We start from the raw sequence: 21,495 nt of genomic DNA on the forward strand, positions 1-21,495 counted from the left end.
GGACGTATTTTAAACACCGCCCCCATGCTGTGTAAAACTGATCAAACCCTGTCCACATATTTATAAGCCCCACCCAAGTTGTGGTGTTTCATAGTTACTGTTGCTAGGTTGGACAAGCTTTCCAGAACACACTTCTTCAGCTACGACAAATCCATTCGTCAGTTTACGGACAGTGCTCATCTGGCACTGCTTCTGTAACGAGGAGTTAATGTTGGAACATAATCATCAGTGAAGTCGATACTGACCACACACCACCCTCCCGCTGCTCCACGGCAGAGGTCTTCAGACCCTTCCAGCAGACACTTGGCATTGAGCATGGCTCAGGCTCATGTGCAGCTGCTCCCACGTCCCATTTCATCTCCCAGTTTCCTTTAGAAATGCTACATGCTTTTGCTTGGACTCTGACGCTGTCTGCCATCAGCCCCACGGCGCCATGTTCAGCATCACAGCGTTAGCAGCGTGAGCGCTCGGGTTTACGAGACACGGTGGATTTCAAGGTTGTGTTTGTGTTTTGAAATGTTTCCTTCATCCTCTCATTCTTTCTTTTAAAGGATGTTTGTAAATGAAATAATGGTGTATAATTTTTTTTTAAATTTTTGCAAATAAAAGTTTTTTACTGAAACAAATTCTGTGGCGATTGTGAGTCATTCAAACACACAGCCGTCTGCCAACGGAAGCTGGGAGGGTGAGGTTTTTTTTTTTTTTAAGATTTGATGATGAAATACCAGTGTAGTTTTGAAAATTAAATGACGAAAAGCTTTTTTAGTTTTAATTTGGTCAGCGCTGACACATTCCTGAGTGAACAAAGAAATTGCAAATTAGTTTCAGGTCATTTTTAATTTTGTCATGAAATGTGCGCATGTGTTTGGAGAAAGAGAAGGCTAACAGTATCTGAATTTTTATTTAATAACTTCAATTTTAACTTTGGCAGGATTTGCCTCCCACAGTGGTATTGCACTGGTACAATTGGACCCTCAGTGTCTGGACTGAGAACAGTCCACCGACCAAAAACATCCAGCCGACAGCGTCCTGTGTCACTGATGAAGGACTAGAGGACGAGCGACACACACTGTGCAGCGACAGATGAGCTACTGTCTCTGACTCTACATCTACAAGGTGGACCAACGAGGGAGGAGTGTCTCTCAGGTTTTAAAGCAACACTATGTAGTATTTTTTTACCTTAAAATTACCGTTTTAAACCACTGTGAAGCTCCACTGAGCTGTAAAAGTGATATACCCCCTGCTACTTCAGTAGCAAAAAAATAAATAAATCTTACGTAGTGTTTCTTTAAACACTTTAGCGGCACTGCTGTGTCTCAGACCACGCCCAGGACGTTCCCAGAGCTCTGATAAAATCAATGTTGTTTCCTGAGGCATGTTTGATCTCGTTCATATTCCATTTAAACTTTATTTAATGTTTAATATATTTTTAGACATTTTTAATTAATATTAATATTGGAAAATGAATTACAATTATTCATAATATTTAATAACTTTCCCTGTGCTTTTAACGGATATTTCCGAGTGGAAGTGAAATAGTGCACAGTGTTCACTTCACGGATTAGAACGTGCCCCATATGAGGCGGGGCCAACCGTTCTTGAATCTGATTCGTCCGCTGCGGCGGAGGTGCGCTGTGATTGGTTGAAGCGGGCGATTTGAAACCGTTTTGTTAGACGGATTAGGAAACCAAGAACAGTTCGCGATGATTTTATAATTAAAACAATAATAAACCGCGGATTAAGGGCAAAATAACAGTGTTAAGGTAACGATAAGACGCCCGTGTACCGACCCGAAGCAGGAAAAACGATGGATATTGGTTATTATTTGCAGTAAGTAGCGGAAAACTAGTGTTTTTTTGTGGGACTTCGTTTCTTGGGCGAATTCTCCATTCCACCTTAAATGTTGATGGCCCCACAACATGGGGGCTGTGTTATTTAAGGTGGACCGGAGAGTTACGTGCCAAAGGCAGTTGGAATGTGATCATTTCTGCTGAAGACGTTAATGCGCTGGTGTTGTGAAGATAAAGGTGTTTATTAAAGAGTTTTCCCGGGTGTTTGCAGGGGTTTTGAGGCCAGTATGAGCAGCTATTCCGGAGATGATCCTCTGGATCCCTGGGACAGGTGAGTTCTCCACATAAAGCCTTCTCTCAGCTCTCAATCCTAGACTTGAAGCGCTACTCTGTGGGAAATCAACACTGACGTCATTATTTAGTCCCATCTACCCGTCTCTCTCTCTCTCTCTCTCTCTCTCTGTCTCTCTCTCTCCCTCTGTCTCTGTCTCTCTCTGTCTGTCTGTCTCTCTCTGTCTGTCTCTGTCTGTCTGTCTGTCTGTCTCTGTCTCTCTCTGTCTGTCTGTCTCTTTCTCTCTACCTCTGTTTCCCCCTCTCTGTCTCTGTCTCTCTCTCTGTCCCCCTCCCACCCTGTCTGTTCATCTGTGTCTCTCTGTCTGTCTCTCTCTCTCTCTCTGTCTGTCTCTCTCTCTCTGTCTGTCTGTCTCTCTCTCTGTCTCTGTCTCCGTCTCTCTCTCTCTCTGTCTGTCTGTCTCTCTCTCTGTCTCTGTCTCCGTCTCTCTCTCTCTCTGTCTGTCTGTCTCTCTCTCTGTCTCTGTCTCCGTCTCTCTCTCTCTCTGTCTCTGTCTCTGTCTCTCTCCCACCCTGTCTGTTCATCTGTGTCTTTCTGTCTGTCTATTTGTGCAGCTGTCTGTCTGTTTATCTCTTGTATGTCTCTCTCTCTGTCTGTGGAGCTGCTTTGGTAGTTGCGGATTAACTGATGGTGTATGGAGCAGTGGAACAGTGTTCTCTGGAGAGATCTTGAGTGTGTTTGTGTGTGTGTGTGTGCAGGTTTGTGGACTTTGTGGACAGCAGGTTGTCCTGTGAGGACAGTAGCGCGCTGTGTGTGGTGCTGGAGCGACTGGTTCAGACGTTTCTGAAGGAGAAGCGCTACCACAACGACCCCAGGTTCATCAGGCACTGCATCAGATGTGTACGTACCAGAGAGGGGTCTGTCGGTCTGTCTGTCTCTGTTCAGCTGTGTAGTTTATTTTACTGTGTGGCTTGTTTATGGGGGACCTGTGTGTGTCTGTACTGTGTCATTATCTCTGTGTGTGTGTGTGTGTGTGTGTGTTACAGGCGAGTTATTACCCCGAGCCGTTGAAGCTGTACAGTTCTGTGTACGGCTGCGGGGTGGGGACCCGGGCGGCTGCCCTGTACGTGGCTTGGGCTCAGCAGCTGGAGGCTCAGGGTCAGTTTTCAGAGGCCGAGCAGGTTCTCCTCAGAGCCCTGGAGAACCGAGCGGAACCTCTAGACATCGTCCAGAACCAGTACAGGTCAGAACACACACCATATGTGTTTACATATACTCTCACACACACTTTAAGTGAGAGAGTCTACATGAGTCGCCCACTGTCGGATCTCCGTATAAACACAGGGCCTGAGGATCTTTCAAACGCGGCACACCTTTACTGCTGGGTGTTTATTTTCTCGTGTCTGTGGTTCTAGATTGTTCCAGAGCAGAACGGCCAAACCTAACCCCGGCCCTTCAGGTAGGGAACACGATCCACACCACACGCGGGAGCTGGGTTACGTGTGGAGTAAGGGCTGTGTTGAGCATTAATAACCACGGTGTGTGTGTGTGTGTGTGTGTGACTCTCAGACGTGGTGAGGAACCCCCTGCAGAACTCTCAGCTGATGAACCAGAACCAGAACCCGAGACCGAGGGAGACTCTGCCTCAGACGAAGGTACAGACCCTGCTGTATTTTTCCCTGGACGTGTTTTCGTCAGAGTGTGGTTTCGGTGCTGAACTGTGGCGGTGTTTTTCCTGCAGGAGTCGGAGAACCCGCAGCGCTCGGCCGACAGAACCATCTGCGTGTAAGAGAAATGACCCACTCACACTCATCACACCACAGTTTGTCACAGTCAGAGTCCTGCAGGGTGCAGCAGGCACAGGACAGGACAGGATCTGTGACGGATAAACAGGGTACAACACAGAGAACAGACTCACCATCAGCGCCAACAGTGAGACCACGTAAACACACAGGAATATCACAGAGGAAACATGGGCCAAACGATGGTGGACAATAAAGGTCTAATAAAAACACAGAAACACAGATTTAAACATAGGATTAGGAATAAAACGTAAAGAGGCAGTGAAACGGCTACAGAACGAGGCAGCGTGAAAAGTGAAAGTGTGTGAGAGCTGTGTGTAACGCAGAGCTGGAGGCAGTTATCGTCTCGAACCGTAACAGAAACACCACCAGGGGCCAGTGCTCAGCTTTTCGCAGGGGTTTGTTGCTGTGAGAAATTAGTTTGAATCTGTGCCTGTGTTTAGTGTTTGGTAAAAGTCACGTGGGTCTGGGGATTCTATACATCTCTGTCTGTGTGTGTGTGTGTGTGTGTGTTCAGAATCTCCCGCTCTGAGAACAACCCCAAGCCGAGCGGCTGTGAGCCGGCGCAGTGTGTGTCGATGTACTGTGTGAAGGAGCTGCAGTGTGAAGGCTCCGAACTTTCCTTTGAGGAGCTCAGAGCTCGACGATACTTCAGCAAACAAAAACAACAGGATCTACAGAGAAAACAGGGTCAGTGTACCTCTCTGTCTCTCTCCCTCTCTCCTTCTCTCTCTCTGTCTGTCTCTCTCTCTCCTCCGCCTCTGTCTCTCTCCCTCTCTTTCTCTGTCTCCTTCTCCACCTCTCTCCCTCTCTCCCTCTCTCTCTGTCTCCTTCTCCACCTCTCTGTCTCTCTCACTGTCTCTCTCACTGTCTCCTTCTCCATCTCTCTCTCTCTCTCTCTCCTTCATCGTCTCTCTCTCTGTCTCTCTGTCCTTCTCCACCTCTCTCTGGATGGACACTTAATCAGTTTTCAAATATGAACTCTGGAGATTTTCTGGAGTTGTCTTGTCCCACATTGATTCACAGCTGGAGATGTTTCCGTGGGGTCCAGACAGGGGGCGGAGCCTGTGCATTGTGTACAGGAGATACAATGTGATTCTCCGGAACATTCCCAGCTGTGTTCACACTGTGCACTGGAGGCAGAATAAAGTCCGGTGAATGTCCAAGACAACACACACACACACACACACACACACCGCTCCTCTGGGTAGAGTCTGAAACACTTCTGGAGTGGTGCAGACGTGAAAGTGGCTTCTAACACACACACACACACACACACACACCGCTCCCTTTTAGATATATTTGATATATTAGATATATAATTTAGATATATTGTGTGTGTGTGTGTGTGTGTTCAGAGGAGGCGATATGGAGGTGTGAGGAAGAGGAGGAGGAGTTGGTGAGGATGAAGAAGCTGCTGGAAGAACTGAACAGTAAACTGACTACAGACACACAGCAGGTAACACACACACACACACACACAATCGGGTGAAACGAAACATACGCGAGTGTCTTACACCTCCACAGGCTTTTTGAGAAGTGTGTGTGTGGGGGGGTGTTTCAGGAGCTGTGTGCTGCAGAATCGTTCATTTCACCCGACCCCAGAGAGACTGAGCCCCTCGGTGTGTACCATGCTGCAGCTCCAGTGTTTTTACCTGAGCACTCTTCGCCCTCCCCCAGCGAGCAGCTGCCAGAGCGCCCCCTGCTGAACGGGAGGAAGTCTGAGAGTCACCTGCGGTGGAGCAGGGCTGAGGTAAGGCCTGGAGACACTCCTCTTCTAATGTTTGGATTTGTGTTTCAGTGTAAATCTGTACTGTGTGATCTGCTCCTTCCTCAGGTCCCGGCCTCCACACCGAGTCTGTCTCTGAGCTCGTCTTCTACGACACAGCACACACACTCTAACACGCAGAGAGGACAGAGTGTGTGTGAGGATCACGCTGAACGTTCGCTTCTGCAAAACTGCCCTCAGCCTCCAGCGGCAGCAGCTCAACAGTGAGAGACTACTTTAGTTTATTTCTCCCTGAGATTAGAGGCACACAGCACTGAGCAAACGGTTAATAAACCAATCAGTGATCAATCGCCCCGCCTCTTCTGCTCCGGCGTAATCCGGGCCCTTTTTGTTTCACCAACACAGTCTATGACCAGTGCACTTTACCAGACCCCAGTGAACTCTGTAAGGGTTTAAAGGAACACTACGTCATATTTTTACCTTAAGATTTCAGCTTCAAAATCACTGTGATGCTCCACTGAGCTGTAACACGGAGAACAGGGCCCCTGCTGGTGCTATTCCAGGCTCAGCACTGCAGATAAAGCACTATGTAACTTTTGGAGTAGGGTAGGAAACCATGCTCCCTTCCCTTCGCCACTGATCTCAGAGCAGCGCTCTAAAAGTGAATTACACTGGAGGGAGCCCCAGGTGAATTAGCCCTGAATCTTACCTAGTGTTCCTTTAACGTTCAGCCGACCTTCTGCTGATCCGACTCGTGCGACGGGGGCTAACGGTGCATCGCACCTTCTGTCTTTAGAACCGGATTCCCTGTTTACTCCAGGATTCCATGATTCTGCCCGTCACAGAAATGCGTTTATATATCGACACCTGGTGAAGAGATCAGTCTTTACAGGAATTAAATTCATCAACAGAACAGTGAGCTTCTACGCCTCTGAGTCCTGTTCTGATTGGACGAGAGACTCTCCCTGAGCGCTGGTACAGAGACTTAAGTCTCCACACGACTCACAGGTGTGGAATCCTGAAAAACTGGGCTTTAACAGATTTATTACAGAAAATGTCTGAGATCGTATCTTCTCTGTTTGGCTCTCGTTACAGAGACGCTTCTGAGACGCACGGAGACACCAACGAAGACCGTGAGTAAACATCCAACACACTCTGTCTCACGCTCACTGTACACAGTCATTCACCATCTCTCTCTCTCTCTCTCACAGTGTCTCGTGGAGTGTTTAATCTCTCTCATGTCACTCCCAACTCATCTCTGGGTTTGATTTCTGCGACTCCTTCACGTGTTCTTCCGTCTCCAACGGTCAACACACGGGAGGCTCTGGGTAAACACACACACACACACACACTCTGAACACAGAGGCTCAGCCGGGCTTCCACTCTGAGTAAAAGGCTGTTTTAAGGCATGCGTGGTTAAGTAAAAGTTAAATAAAATTATAAATTTGTGAGAAAAATCAGCAAAATCTTGGGGATGAACAGATGATTTTATTTATTTACAATGAAGGAAAAATGTGCCCAAGGTGCAACAACATCAACTCACATTCTTTAAAGGAGACATCTACAACTGGGGAAACGCAGTTTATCTACCGCAGCTCCACGTCTTTTCAAGTGTAGAGGTGTGTGTGAGTAAGAAGCGACTGTATCTTTTAAGGTGAAGCGGTGTGTGTGAGTAAGAAGCGACTGTATCTTTTAAGGTGGAGCGGTGTGTGTGAGTAAGAAGCGACTGTATCTTTTAAGGTGGAGCGGTGTGTGTGAGTAAGATGCGACTGTATCTTTTAAGGTGGAGCGGTGTGTGTGAGTAAGATGCGACTGTATCTTTTAAGGTGGAGCGGTGTGTGTGAGTAAGAAGCGACTGTATCTTTTAAGGTGGAGCGGTGTGTGTGAGTAAGAAGCGACTGTATCTTTTAAGGTGGAGCGGTGTGTGTGAGTAAGATGCGACTGTATCTTTTAAGGTGGAGCGGTGTGTGTGAGTAAGATGCGACTGTATCTTTTAAGGTGGAGCGGTGTGTGTGAGTAAGATGCGACTGTATCTTTTAATGTGGAGCGGTGTGTGTGAGTAAGAAGCGACTGTATCTTTTAAGGTGGAGCGGTGTGTGTGAGTAAGATGCGACTGTATCTTTTAAGGTTGTGCGGTGTGTGTGAGTAAGAAGCGACTGTATCTTTTAAGGTGGAGGGGTGTGTGTGAGTAAGAAGCGACTGTATCTTTTAAGGTGGAGGGGTGTGTGTGAGTAAGAAGCGACTGTATCTTGTTGGTGTCTGAAGTGTAAATTGTCTGTAAGTGTTTATTCACTGTTTGAATTCCCACAGAAACTCATGTGTAACTCGAGCTGTTTAGTTTTGTAGCACTTTCGCTCTGTGTTTACTTTCATGCAGTTAGCGCTCTCCTGAATTTAGAGTCAGTTCCACCTTAAGTAATGTAACTGTAACAGTAAAAATAAGTCAGTGTGACCCCCCTATGGAGCAGGAATAGAGCAACATCCTCATCTCGGTCGGTGCTTTTCAGCGTTTGGAGTCTCTCCGTTGTCTAAAAACCTCCAGATGGCGTTTCTCTGCCGTGAGCAGAGAGAGAGAAAGCCTAGCACCGGACCCAGACACTTTGTTTTTTTACCCATTTTACACTGGGGCTTCGTAAACACATTAGAGCGGTTTCCAGAGCAGCACATGGAGAGGACACACACTCAAAGCTTTATACACAGTGAAGTCGCCTTTAACAACAACAACATACTGCATACTACTGTAACAACATCTGCACTGGTGTATCAGCCTTATCTTGAGTGTTTCTGTGTTTTGCTGTGAATTTAATCTGAGACGGGGGAGGTTGTGACCTGTGTGTGTGTGTGTGTGTGTGCCTGTAGGTGTGATAATGGACATGTTCCAGGCTCCGACGCTGCTCCAGGACACGATGTTTAACAACACACACCTCAACGACAGCTTTGAGAGAAACTGCAGAGTCAGCAGTAAGCACAGCGCCACCTAGTGATCACTCTTTCTCTCTCACTCACTCACTCTCTCTCTCTCTCTCTCTCTCACACACACACACACACACACAGTTTATTACATTACATCCAGCTCTTTGTTTCTATTCCCACTGTCCACTCTCTCAGCTCCACTGACCCGCACTAGACTGTAGTCCATCTGTGGCTCTGCATACTTCTTCCCCCCTGTTCTTCAGCACTCAGGACCCCCACAGAGCAGGTGTGATGTGGTGGAGGATCATTCTCAGCGCTGCAGTGACACTGACGTGGTGGTGGTGTGTTAGTGTGTGTTGTGCTGGTGTAGAGTGGATCAGACACAGCAGTGCTGCTGGAGTTTTTAAACCCTGTGTCCACTCTCTGTCCACTCTGTGAGACACTCCTCCCTCGTTGGTCCACCTTGTAGATGTAGAGTCAGAGACAGTAGCTCATCTGTCGCTGCACAGTGTGTGTCGCTCGTCCTCTAGTCCTTCATCAGTGACACAGGACGCTGTCGACTGGATGTTTTTGGTCGGTGGACTGTTCACTGTGGGGATAAAATACTCCACCAGCACTGCTGTGTCTGATCGTATCACAACACACACTAACACACCACCACCACGTCAGTGTCACTGCAGCGCTGAGAATGATCCACCACCACATCACACCTGCTCTGTGGGGGTCCTGAGCGCTGAGGAACAGGGGGAAAGGGGGGGGTGAAGAAGTATGCAGAGCCACATATGGACTTACTGTAGCACCTGTGTGCTCAGTGGGGCTGATACACTGGAGGTCATAGTAATGTGTCTGTGTGTGTGTGTGTGTTAGGTTTTGCGCCCCCTGTGGTGAAGCCTGCTCCCTTGGCTCCGTTCAGGATTTATCAGGACGAAAACGGTGAAAACAGAAGGTACTGGTTTATAGTTGAATCTCCTGACTGTTTCTTTAAAGAGCCTGTGTCCTACGTTCCCCCTCCCCTCACCCCTCCTCTAACGCTGTGTCCAGGGAGGAGCCTCAGGGGCTGAAGGCGGGGCCAGCCGTCCGAGCGCTGATGGAGATCCCAGTGTCCAAACCCAGCGTGAGTGAAGGAGGGACACCTCCACCTCTAAACAATTAAAATCTCTCGTGTTCAAGTAAAAATGTGTAGTGTATGGTTAGTCCTCTTTAACCTGTGTGTGTGTGTGTGTATAGGACACTCCTGTGTGTGCCGAATCTCTGACTGACGAGACTGCAATGTGGGGACCTCGATATTCCTCCATAACAACGTGTCCAAACTACATGCAGGATTTCGCTCTGTCTGCTCACCTGGTGTCCACGCCGCTGCACTCCAGCGCTGCACCCAGCTGGGACTCACAGCACCAGGGTCCGGACACACGCTGACCACACGACACAACACCGTCTCACTCAGCGCACACGGCTTTATTACATTAATAATGTGTGTGTGTTTCCTGTAGAAAACACAGCCGGAGGTTTCAGTGAGACGTCAGAGAACCCTTTCCAGCGCCAGCCCGCCAAACTCAGGTAAAGCCCTCCCAACACACGACCTCTCCTCTCTGTCTTCAGGCGGACACGCCTCGGGCTCGGCCTCTGGATCGGCTTCTGGCTCAGCAGAGGGCTGGACAATAACCCAATGTCAATAAATATCGCGATCTAAAATGTTTCAGTAACTTGATCTTGATACACATTTTTAATGTTTCAGAATGAATTATTTTCAGCATGTCACTGACTGATGGTCACTAGAGGGCGCTGTCATCTTTTCACTGAGCTCTGTTCTAAAGTTAGTGTAGAAATGTTAACGTTGACGAAGCCGAGAGGTTCATCTTTGATGGTGACGTCATGTTTGATTTTGGCAGTTTTCCTGTGGCTTTTATAGTTTTGGTAGCGATATCAGAATTATATCGTATCTTTCAGAATTAAGGTATTATTATTATTATTATTACGTACTGTGATATAAACTTTGTGCTTTGATTAACGTGACTCTAAATTGTGCATGTGTTTAAAGGGTGCAGTGACTGAGAAACGCTGCTGTTTCATTTAGACCCTGATTGTCTGTGTGTTCCAGTCCCATCCTGGAGCAGAGTCCCTCAGAGGAGAGTCCTGAAGGTGCTGAAGGTGCCGAGTCCAGTCTGAGAGCTCAGGGAACCATCGTAGGAGAGGGAGTGAGTCTTCCTCCACAGAACCACACGTTCTCCCTTAGCCAGAACCAAAACCAGAGCAGCCTCAGCGTCAGCAGACACCCTCTGGGTCCGCTCGTTTTACCCGACCACACCGCCGAGGCCAGCCGGTCCCTCAAACCCAGCTGGAGCATCTACCAGAGCCCCGAGAGAACCGGCCAGACGGGTTCCAAAGAAGAACCCAACTCAGACAGCGTGCGTATGGTCACTGAACCAAAGCTAGAGCAGCTCAACTCAACCAGCCAGCAGATAAACTCCAGCGCTGTCACCAGACCCAGCTGGAGCATCTACCAGAGCCCTGAAAGAACCAGCCAGACAGGTTCTAACACAGAACCCAACTCTGATGGCATGCATTTAGTGAGAGAACCCAAACTAGACCAGCTCAACTCATCCAGCACAAAGTTGAATTCAGACGGGAACCTCAACGCCAGCACAAAGACCAGCTGGAGCATCTACCAGAGCCCTGACAGAACCAGCCAGACGGGTTCTCATAAAGAACCCAAGCCAAACAGCATGCTAGAAGTGACAGAACCCAAACTGGATCAGCTAAACTCGACCAGCTTCCTGATGAACTCTACCAAACCCAGCTGGAGCATCTACCAGAGCCCTGAGAGAACCAGCCAGACGGGTTCTAACACAGAACCCAAATCAGACTACCTCAGCTCGACTGGACTGTGGTCTAACTCAACCAGGGAGCTTCAATTAGACCAGAACATCTCAAGCAGCCACCTGTCTGTGAGGGAACCCAGGGCAGACCGGCTGAACTCGAGCCATCTGGCCCGGAGTTCTGGTTCGGACGTGGATGATGTTCTCCTGCCCAAGCAGTCGTTCCATCGGAGGAAATCAGAAAAACAGAACCCAGACTCATCCTATAGATCCTCTGTCCTTCTCTCCAGCCCAGAGCCGGCTCCGAGAGGAACAGTCCAGATCCAGGACGTTCCCATGAGTCCAGATCCTGCACCGGGTTTCGGCTGGTTCCAGGTGGAGAGTCCAGGACGGCTCCCGGAACCCGACCTGGACGTGATGGTCAGGTAGGACTCACATTTTACACCCTGATCGTGTTTAGTCTTTCAGCTCTGAACACTGTCCCGCGACTGACCAGCTCCAGGGGAGACAGCGCCACCTAGTGTACTGATGTTCAGATTATGAGCTACAGCACTTATGGCCCTTTTCCACCGATATAAACTGGTTCCAGAGCCCACGGGGGCAGCTGTGTCCTAATGGTACCGGAAGGTTGCCGGTTCGATTTCCCTCGACAGATGGAACATCCATGGGTGAAATGCAAAGCCCCAGTGTGTGTGTGTATGTGTGTGGGTGTGTGTGCACTGCCTTTGTTCACTAGTGTGGGTGTGTGTGCACTGCCTTTGTTCACTAGTGTGTGTGTGTGTGTGCACTGCCTTTGTTCACTAGTGTGGGTGTGTGTGCACTGCCTTTGTTCACTAGTGTGTGTGTGTGTGTGCACTGCCTTTGTTCACTAGTGTGTGTGTGTGTGTGTGTGCACTGCCACAGATGGGTTAAATGCAGAGGAAGTATTTCATTGCAAAGTTGTACACTGACATGTCACTTATTTCTTGATTCAAAATGTTAACGCCAAGCTGGAAACAAAGAATAGTGGGTTCTCCAGCAGGAACCATGATGGCATCCGTGGATGAGATAAAGAAGCTCCAGAAAGATCTCAGAGACTCAAGGCTAAAGTTCGGGTCGTTTAGTGTGTGTGTGTGTGTGTGTGTGTGTGTGTGTGTGTGTGTGTGTGTGTGTGTGTGTGTGTGTGTGTGTGTGTGTGTGTGTGTGTGTGTGTGTGTGTGTGTGTGTGTGTGTGTGTGTGTGTGTGTGTGTGTGGTGTTACTAGAGAGAACCATGGTTCTAATCCTTAACACTTAACAGAACCAGTGTAGATGGTGGAAAAGGCCTATTGTGATTGGTAAAAATATCCGATCTGGATCGTCTGTTTTCCATTGTCTTTTGTGCAGATCTATGATCTCCAGAACTCCAGCAGCTAAATCCAGACTCAGCTTATACCAGAAACCACCAGAACCGGTACACATCCCTCAGAGCCCCGAGCCCATGGAGGAACCGGGTCAGAGTCCAGTTCCAGCTCTGGAGAAGTCTGGAATTATGCTCTCCAAGAGGTCCTTCAACCGGAGGAAATCGGACAAGAGGGTCTTAGAGGTGAGGCTGGGCTCTTTTCCTAGGGCTTTACTCTCTGTGTCAAGATGTTGCCGTGAGGATTTGATGGCGTTCATTCATTCATTCACATAAACATCGTGAGGTCTGACACTGATCTAATTTGACTCAGAGCTGTGAGCCGGAGCTCGCTCACGCCACAGAACACACTCACTGTTTGGATCTGAATCATTTATATAATCACCTAGAACCGACCAAACACAGAATTACTAAAACCTACAGCCACCGAGCGGCGCTGTTGAGCTTCATCTGACTCAGTTACAGATCTGATATCAGTGGCGCCCCCTGCTGTGCGTCTGAGCAGTATCTGAGGTGTTTGACTGTTGGTGCAGACGTTTTCAGAAAAGTCCTGCTGCACTCTCTGAGAACTCTCTGAACCCACTGCTTTGTAATGTATGATATAATCAGACCACAGTGTCTCCCCCCTCTAGGGGGCGCTCTCATCCTCATATCACATGCCTGTCACAGTAGCCGTTCTTTGTGATCGAAATATTGTCCCAGAAACAACTGTAATACATTGTGTTGTTGTTATTTTGAGACCATACACCCTTTTAAAGAGCAGTGAACGTTGGGCAGGGTCTGAGCTATTAAAAATATTCAGAATCATTGGAATCAGTATTAACCATGTTTTAAATGTTCTAGATAAATAAAACATAAATAAAATAAAAGCAGAGAACGGAACAGAGCGAGCGGCTGAAAGACTGGAGACGTTTATTCTCCTGTAAACACACAGTGGACAACACTGAGGTCAGCCGCAGTCACTGAGGAAGCACCTGTATATCGTACGATAAATCAGTAACGTGATTATCGTGACAGCCCGGCGCTGAGTGAGCGCTCGCCGACGGCAGGGAAACATCCTCAGAGCACAGACATAAACAGCTCAGTCTTCATCTGTGATCCGGCTGGAGATGATTCAGCTTCTCCTCACGTCTCAGAAGGAAACAGCAGCCGTTTTTATGCTTCTTTTCCTTTTTTGTGATATTTAATGTTCTTTAATGACTTTCCATGATCTTTTGTTTGCAGGTCCTTCACAGATCCTTGCTCTCCAGTCCTCCCCGAGACTCCAGCACCGTTCAGGACGTTCCCATGAGTCCCGCTCCGCAGATGAACTGGTTCTGCGCCGAGAGCCCAGTCCGAGCCACGGAACCTGACCTGGACGTGATGATGACCCCGCAGCGAACGTCTGGAACGTCTGCGGAACCAGACGTCTTTACCCAACAGCTGCAGGGTGATGTTCCCATGAGTCCAAGTCCTGGATCTGATCAAACAAACCCCCCAGGTACTGAGCTCATCTGATTAAGTGTGTTTACATGCACTTAATAATCCGCTCTTAATCTGATTTCTGTAGTTATCTGATTATTGAAGCGCTCATGTAAACAGCACATTCAGATTTCTGAGTAAGGTCTTGAAATCCGATTAAGAGAGCTGGATTTCAGCCCAGTAATCAGATTTCTCAGCAGCAGGAGGTTCACGTTTCGTCTTTCTCTGATATTATTGGATGTTTCAAAGCAGACATCTGATTGTTGTGGGACTCGTGTAAACTCAGAGTTAGCTCCCGGAATCTGATTTACCCAAGTCCATGTAAACGCGCTGATCTGATTACTCACGGAATCTGATTTAGTTCAGTTGTCTGATTATTAAGCGCATGTAATAATCCCTCGGTGGTCCTGATTGATCTGATCTGCCGTGGAACGTCGTTCTCCTCCAACGGCCTCACTGATGTTTAAGTGAAGGCTGAATGCCATCAGTTCCTCACAGCAATGTTCAGATCAGACTTTGCTGAGGTTAGTTTGGATAGATCACGCCCTGCTGGTGTTTTAGTGTGTGTGCCTTGTTTGAAGAAGTTCAGGTGTCGGGAATGACGTCATGATATGATTCAGTGTTTAGTGCCCCATTCAGGCACCAGCACCACCACAGCTCTAAAGCCACAGGTCCTCACACTGACACGGTTTTATCACCTCTCTCTCTCTCTGTGTGTGTGTGTGTGTGTGTCTCTCTCTCTCTCTCAGTGCTGGTGTCTGATCCGTGGGATGAGGATCTGATCTTGTCTCTTCTCTCCAGTCTGAAAACCCCTCTCTCCTCGTATCAAAACCTCAGCGTCTGGAACCAGAACCTGCCCTCCCTCAGCTCCCGGACCACCGTACAGCTGGGTAAACACACCCTCTCTGCCCTGTCTGGGTTATTAACATCACTCACTCTCTCTCTCACTCACTCAGTCACTCCCCTGCTCTGTAAGAAGGTCAGGAGACTGAATGAGGTGAATATTCATCTCTGATGTGCTCCTGATGTTCCGAGAATCAACACGACACTGTTCCTCACGTGGGAAAGACACAGAGGAGTGTGAACACAACTGTGGCTCTGATCTGGAGTTGAAACCGGACTCTGAACCGGATTCACACGGTTTAAACTCTGTTCTGTTCTGTTTCTCAGGGGAGGAGACTCTGAGGGTGGACTTTGTTCTGGGTCAGGGAGCCTTCGCCACCGTTTACCAGGCCACCCACCTCAGCACCTCCCGCAAACTCATCCTGAAGGTACAGCTGTTATACTGACACCTACAGGCCTGGGTGTATTAAAACACCAGAACATGGCTGCGCCCATGTGGGAGACCCGCTCTGTGGATTATAATCTGGTTCATTAAAGATGCCAGAGCAGTTTGACTCTAATTTTTATATTTTAAAAAATGTTTGCCGATTTTTTTATTTATTTATTTATTTTATTTTATTTTTTTGTTAAATGAGATTGGGATGATTGTTTGTTTGTGAAATGCCCTGCTCCCCTCACTCTGCCGGTGGTGTTCACCTGTGCAGGTGCAGAAGCCAGCGAACCCCTGGGAGTTTTACATTAACACTCAGCTGAACGCCCGCCTGGAGCCCAGAGAGCGCCCCCTGTTCAACCAGCTACACTCGGCTCATCTGTTCTCCAACGGCAGTGTTCTGCTCGGAGAACCGCACACCTGTGGAACCCTTCTGGTGAGGAACACACACACACACACACACACACACACATCATATATCCAAACACACGCTTTAAAACATTTAAAATATCTTCAACGTCACCAAGGAACAGATACAGTGAGATATTTTTTTTTAATGATGCAGCATATGAAACGTGATTCAGGATATTTTTATATATCACTACAGTGAACTACGTCAGTCACAAACTACACTGTACACACACAGCTCCTCACTCCCTCTACAGTGAACTACATCAGTCATAAACTACACTGTACACACACAGCTCCTCTCTCCCTCTACAGTGAACTACATCAGTCACAAACTACACTGTACACACGCAGCTCCTCCCTCCCTCTACAATGAACTACATCAGTCACAAACTACACTGTACACACACAGCTCCTCGCTCCCTCTACAGTGAACTACGTCAGTCACAAACTACACTGTACACACACAGCTCCTCACTCCCTCTACAGTGAACTACATCAGTCATAAACTACACTGTACACACACAGCTCCTCTCTCCCTCTACAGTGAACTACATCAGTCATAAACTACACTGTACACACACAGCTCCTCACTCCCTCTACAGTGAACTACATCAGTCACAAACTACACTGTACACACACAGCTCCTCGCTCCCTCTACAGTGAACTACATCAGTCATAAACTACACTGTACACACACAGCTCCTCGCTCCCTCTACAGTGAACTACATCAGTCACAAACTACACTGTACACACACAGCTCCTCGCTCCCTCTACAGTGAACTACATCAGTCACAAACTACACTGTACACACACAGCTCCTCGCTCCCTCTACAGTGAACTACATCAGTCACAAACTACACTGTACACACACAGCTCCTCTCTCCCTCTACAGTGAACTACATCAGTCACAAACTACACTGTACACACACAGCTCCTCACTCCCTCTACAGTGAACTACATCAGTCATAAACTACACTGTACACACACAGCTCCTCGCTCCCTCTACAGTGAACTACATCAGTCATAAACTACACTGTACACACACAGCTCCTCGCTCCCTCTACAGTGAACTACATCAGTCACAAACTACACTGTACACACACAGCTCCTCGCTCCCTCTACAGTGAACTACATCAGTCACAAACTACACTGTACACACACAGCTCCTCACTCCCTCTACAGTGAACTACATCAGTCACAAACTACACTGTACACACACAGCTCCTCGCTCCCTCTACAGTGAACTACATCAGTCATAAACTACACTGTACACACACAGCTCCTCGCTCCCTCTACAGTGAACTACATCAGTCATAAACTACACTGTACACACACAGCTCCTCGCTCCCTCTACAGTGAACTACATCAGTCATAAACTACACTGTACACACACAGCTCCTCGCTCCCTCTACAGTGAACTACATCAGTCACAAACTACACTGTACACACACAGCTCCTCGCTCCCTCTACAGTGAACTACATCAGTCACAAACTACACTGTACACACACAGCTCCTCGCTCCCTCTACAGTGAACTACATCAGTCACAAACTACACTGTACACACACAGCTCCTCTCTCCCTCTACAGTGAACTACATCAGTCATAAACTACACTGCACACACACAGCTCCTCGCTCCCTCTACAGTGAACTACATCAGTCATAAACTACACTGTACACACACAGCTCCTCTCTCCCTCTACAGTGAACTACATCAGTCACAAACTACACTGTACACACACAGCTCCTCGCTCCCTCTACAGTGAACTACATCAGTCACAAACTACACAGTACACACACAGCTCCTCGCTCCCTCTACAGTGAACTACATCAGTCACAAACTACACAGTACACACACAGCTCCTCGCTCCCTCTACAGTGAACTACATCAGTCACAAACTACACAGTACACACACAGCTCCTCGCTCCCTCTACAGTGAACTACATCAGTCACAAACTACACAGTACACACACAGCTCCTCGCTCCCTCTACAGTGAACTACATCAGTCATAAACTACACTGTACACACACAGCTCCTCGCTCCCTCTACAGTGAACTACATCAGTCATAAACTACACTGTACACACACAGCTCCTCGCTCCCTCTACAGTGAACTACATCAGTCATAAACTACACTGTACACACACAGCTCCTCGCTCCCTCTACAGCGAAGTACATCAGTCACAAACTACACTGTACACACACAGCTCCTCGCTCCCTCTACAGTGAACTACATCAGTCACAAACTACACTGTACACACAGCTCCTCTCTCCCTCTACAGTGAACTACATCAGTCACAAACTACACTGTACACACAGCTCCTCTCTCCCTCTACAGTGAACTACATCAGTCACAAACTACACTGTACACACACAGCTCCTCACTCCCTCTACAGTGAACTACATCAGTCATAAACTACACTGTACACACACAGCTCCTCACTCCCTCTACAGTGAACTACATCAGTCACAAACTACACTGTACACACAGCTCCTCTCTCCCTCTACAGTGAACTACATCAGTCACAAACTACACTGTACACACAGCTCCTCTCTCCCTCTACAGTGAACTACATCAGTCACAAACTACACTGTACACACACAGCTCCTCCCTCCCTCTACAGTGAACTACATCAGTCATAAACTACACTGTACACACACAGCTCCTCTCTCCCTCTACAGTGAACTACATCAGTCATAAACTACACTGTACACACACAGACAGCACTAGAGTTCAGATTCACACAGATGAATAAATAGAAATGGTGTGTGTTAGAAATATATACTGCACTGTTAACATCTAGATTCAGTCGTTTCAGGACGTGTGTAGTGCCCTACAGAGGGAGCATGGAGTGATTTGGGATTAAACCTCTTTCGATTAAACCTCTTTCTCTCAGGCTTCATGGTGTTTTGATGTCTCTCTGTAAGAGGTACTCTGGCCCCCTGCTGGCCCGAGGTCAGAATGCAGCTGTTTTTGTATTTGTCTGTGTAGTCTTGTCTCTCTCTGTGGTACAGCGTAGGGTGATGATGATGATGATGATGGTGTTGTTACAGGACGTGGTGAACCTGTATAAGAGCCGCAGTGAGAGGGTGATGCCGCAGCCACTCGTGCTGTATTTCAGCGCCTGCATCCTGCAGATGGTCGAGCAGCTGCACAAAGCCAACATCATCCACGCAGACATCAAACCTGACAACTTCCTGCTGGGAGCGAGGTGCACACTCAGTCATTCACACCTTCCAGTCTTCACCCTCCTCACTCACTGCTCACTACTATCCCTGCGGTTCTGTGTGGTTCTGCAGGTTCCTGGCGAACGAGGACTTTGGTTCAGAGAATGTGGATCATGGTCTGGTTCTGATCGACTTTGGTCAGAGTATCGATATGACCCTGTTCCCTGAGGGGACTGCGTTCACCGCTCGCTGCATGACCTCGGGCTTCCAGTGCACGGAGATGCTCAGCAACCGGCCGTGGAGCTACCAGGTAACACACACACGGTAACACACACACATATACACACACTGTAACACACACACACACACACACGGTAACACATACACACTGTAACTAACACACACACACACTGTAACTAACACACACATACACACAAAAGGTAACACAAACACACGGTAACACACACGTAACACACACACACACACACACAAAAGGTAACACACACACACGGTAACACACATACACACAAAAGGTAACACGCACATACACACAAGGTAACACACACACACACACACAAAAGGTAACACACACACACGGTAACACACATACACACAAAAGGTAACACACACACACACAAAAGGTAACACAAACACACGGTAACACACACATACACACAAAAGGTAACACTCTCACACACACACACAAAAGGTAACACACACACACGGTAACACACATACACACAAAAGGTAACACGCACATACACACAAGGTAACACACACACACACGGTAACACACACATACACACAAAAGGTAACACACACGCAAACACACTCTGCATCGTTCATCCTGAAGAACCAAGGACATGGAGCATGTTTGTGCTGATGGTGTGTGTGTGTGTGTGTGCTGCAGACAGATTATTTCGGCGTGGCGGGGACAGTGCACTGTCTGATGTTCGGGTCGTACATGCAGGTGACAAATGAAGGCGGAGTCTGGAGAACTAATGGAGTCTTTAAGAGGTCAGTTCTCTTTCTCTCACACACACACACACACACACACACACACACTCACTCCCTAAATTTTGTCTCTCTTCCTTTCTGTCTCTCTCAGGAATCCTCACAGTGAGCTGTGGCAGGAGTTTTTCTGCGTGATGCTGAATGTTTCCGGTCCGTTGCCGTGGTTACAGAGTTTGCGGAGTTTGCGCGAGCGTTTGTTTTCGACGCTGCAGCAAAATTACAGCAACAAACTCCGCGACCTCAAAAAACGACTGGTCGTCCAGATCCTGGAGTCCAGACACACTCGCAGATAAAGGATTCACACACACTCACACTGTATATATGCCCTGTATATAACACTCACATTCCAGTCCTCTCAAAATAAACAAAACAGATGCTTCTCTCTCTCTCTCTCTCTCTCTCTCTCTCTCTCTCTCTCTCTCTCTGTCTCTCTCTCTCACACACAGTAAATGTCTCTTGTTCATTTTTAAGATACTTTTCTGATTTAAGGTTTTTTTTTAAAAAAAAAAAAGGTGTTTTTATCGTAGTTTAATCCACATTCCGAATGCAGCCAGTGAGAAAACCCTCTCTGAGACATGAATGAGACTCTGCTGAGACTTTAGATCGCTGTCTTTTTATTGATTTGGCTTTGAATTTTTAAAAAAGGAGTGTATTTTAAGTTTTTGATGATGTTTAAATTCATGAAAAATTCAATAAACCTCTGATCACTAGATTTACACTTTACTGTGTTGTGTGTGTGTGTGTGTGTCAGAGAGACTGTGTGTGGGTGAGTGAGTTGGTGAATGGGTGAGTGACTGGGAGAGGGGTTTTTTCTCTCCTCCTCTCTCTCTCTGTCTCTCTCTCATGTGGGAACACTGTGGAGCAGCTGCACATGAGTTCTGTTAAAGTCACCGTGCCTGATGGAGTGGTCCAGGGGGGTTTTGTCCTGTTTCTCTGGGAGGACGGGAAGTGGTGTCTCTGACCCAGGATGACAGGTTCAGGGTGGGGTCCAGCTTTGGGACGAAGTGTGTGTGTGTGTGTGTGTGTGTGTGTGTGTACAGAGCTGTAGTCGTGAAGCTGGGACTGTGACTCACTGCTGTGTTACACAATTCGCCCTGGATTCAGACTCTGAACTACAGCAGAACACAAGGAACCCACAGCAGGTCTGAGATCAGCCTTTAAACACAGTGCCGTCGCCGGGAGACACCACAGCCACATCTGTGACATCACAAACCCTCAGGAAAAAACCTGTCTGCTCCACTGACCCCTTCAACACGGACTTAATCTACCTGTTGCTCTGCATACTGTATTACCTTCCCCCCTGTTGCTCAGGTGTGACGTGGTGGTGGGTCATTCTCAGCGCTGCAGTGACGCTGACGTGGTGGTGGTGTGTTAGTGTGTGTTGTGCTGGTGTAGAGTGGATCAGACACAGCAGTGCTGCTGGAGTTTTTAAACCCCTCAGTGTCTGGAC

General features: G+C 47.8%; 1 protein-coding gene across 1 annotated transcript; it reads left to right on the forward strand.

The window, feature by feature from the left end:
- Positions 1 to 1,702: 1,702 nt before the first annotated feature.
- Positions 1,703 to 20,712, forward strand: bub1 (BUB1 mitotic checkpoint serine/threonine kinase). Its single transcript, XM_066677984.1, has 28 exons — positions 1,703 to 1,830; positions 2,062 to 2,121; positions 2,841 to 2,982; positions 3,129 to 3,325; positions 3,498 to 3,541; positions 3,652 to 3,737; positions 3,824 to 3,867; positions 4,402 to 4,574; positions 5,243 to 5,343; positions 5,449 to 5,637; positions 5,722 to 5,876; positions 6,709 to 6,746; positions 6,825 to 6,941; positions 8,472 to 8,573; positions 9,393 to 9,471; positions 9,567 to 9,639; positions 9,753 to 9,924; positions 10,016 to 10,082; positions 10,624 to 11,766; positions 12,706 to 12,904; positions 13,943 to 14,198; positions 14,929 to 15,069; positions 15,350 to 15,450; positions 15,727 to 15,888; positions 18,918 to 19,075; positions 19,164 to 19,341; positions 19,942 to 20,048; positions 20,140 to 20,712. The coding sequence occupies exons 1-28, from the start codon at positions 1,808 to 1,810 to the stop codon at positions 20,336 to 20,338; spliced, it is 4,506 nt and encodes a 1,501-aa protein (XP_066534081.1). The 5' UTR covers positions 1,703 to 1,807; the 3' UTR covers positions 20,339 to 20,712.
- Positions 20,713 to 21,495: the final 783 nt, after the last annotated feature.

Source organism: Hoplias malabaricus, chromosome 7 (genome assembly GCF_029633855.1).
Source record: "Hoplias malabaricus isolate fHopMal1 chromosome 7, fHopMal1.hap1, whole genome shotgun sequence".
Taxonomy (NCBI): Eukaryota; Metazoa; Chordata; class Actinopteri; order Characiformes; family Erythrinidae; genus Hoplias; species Hoplias malabaricus.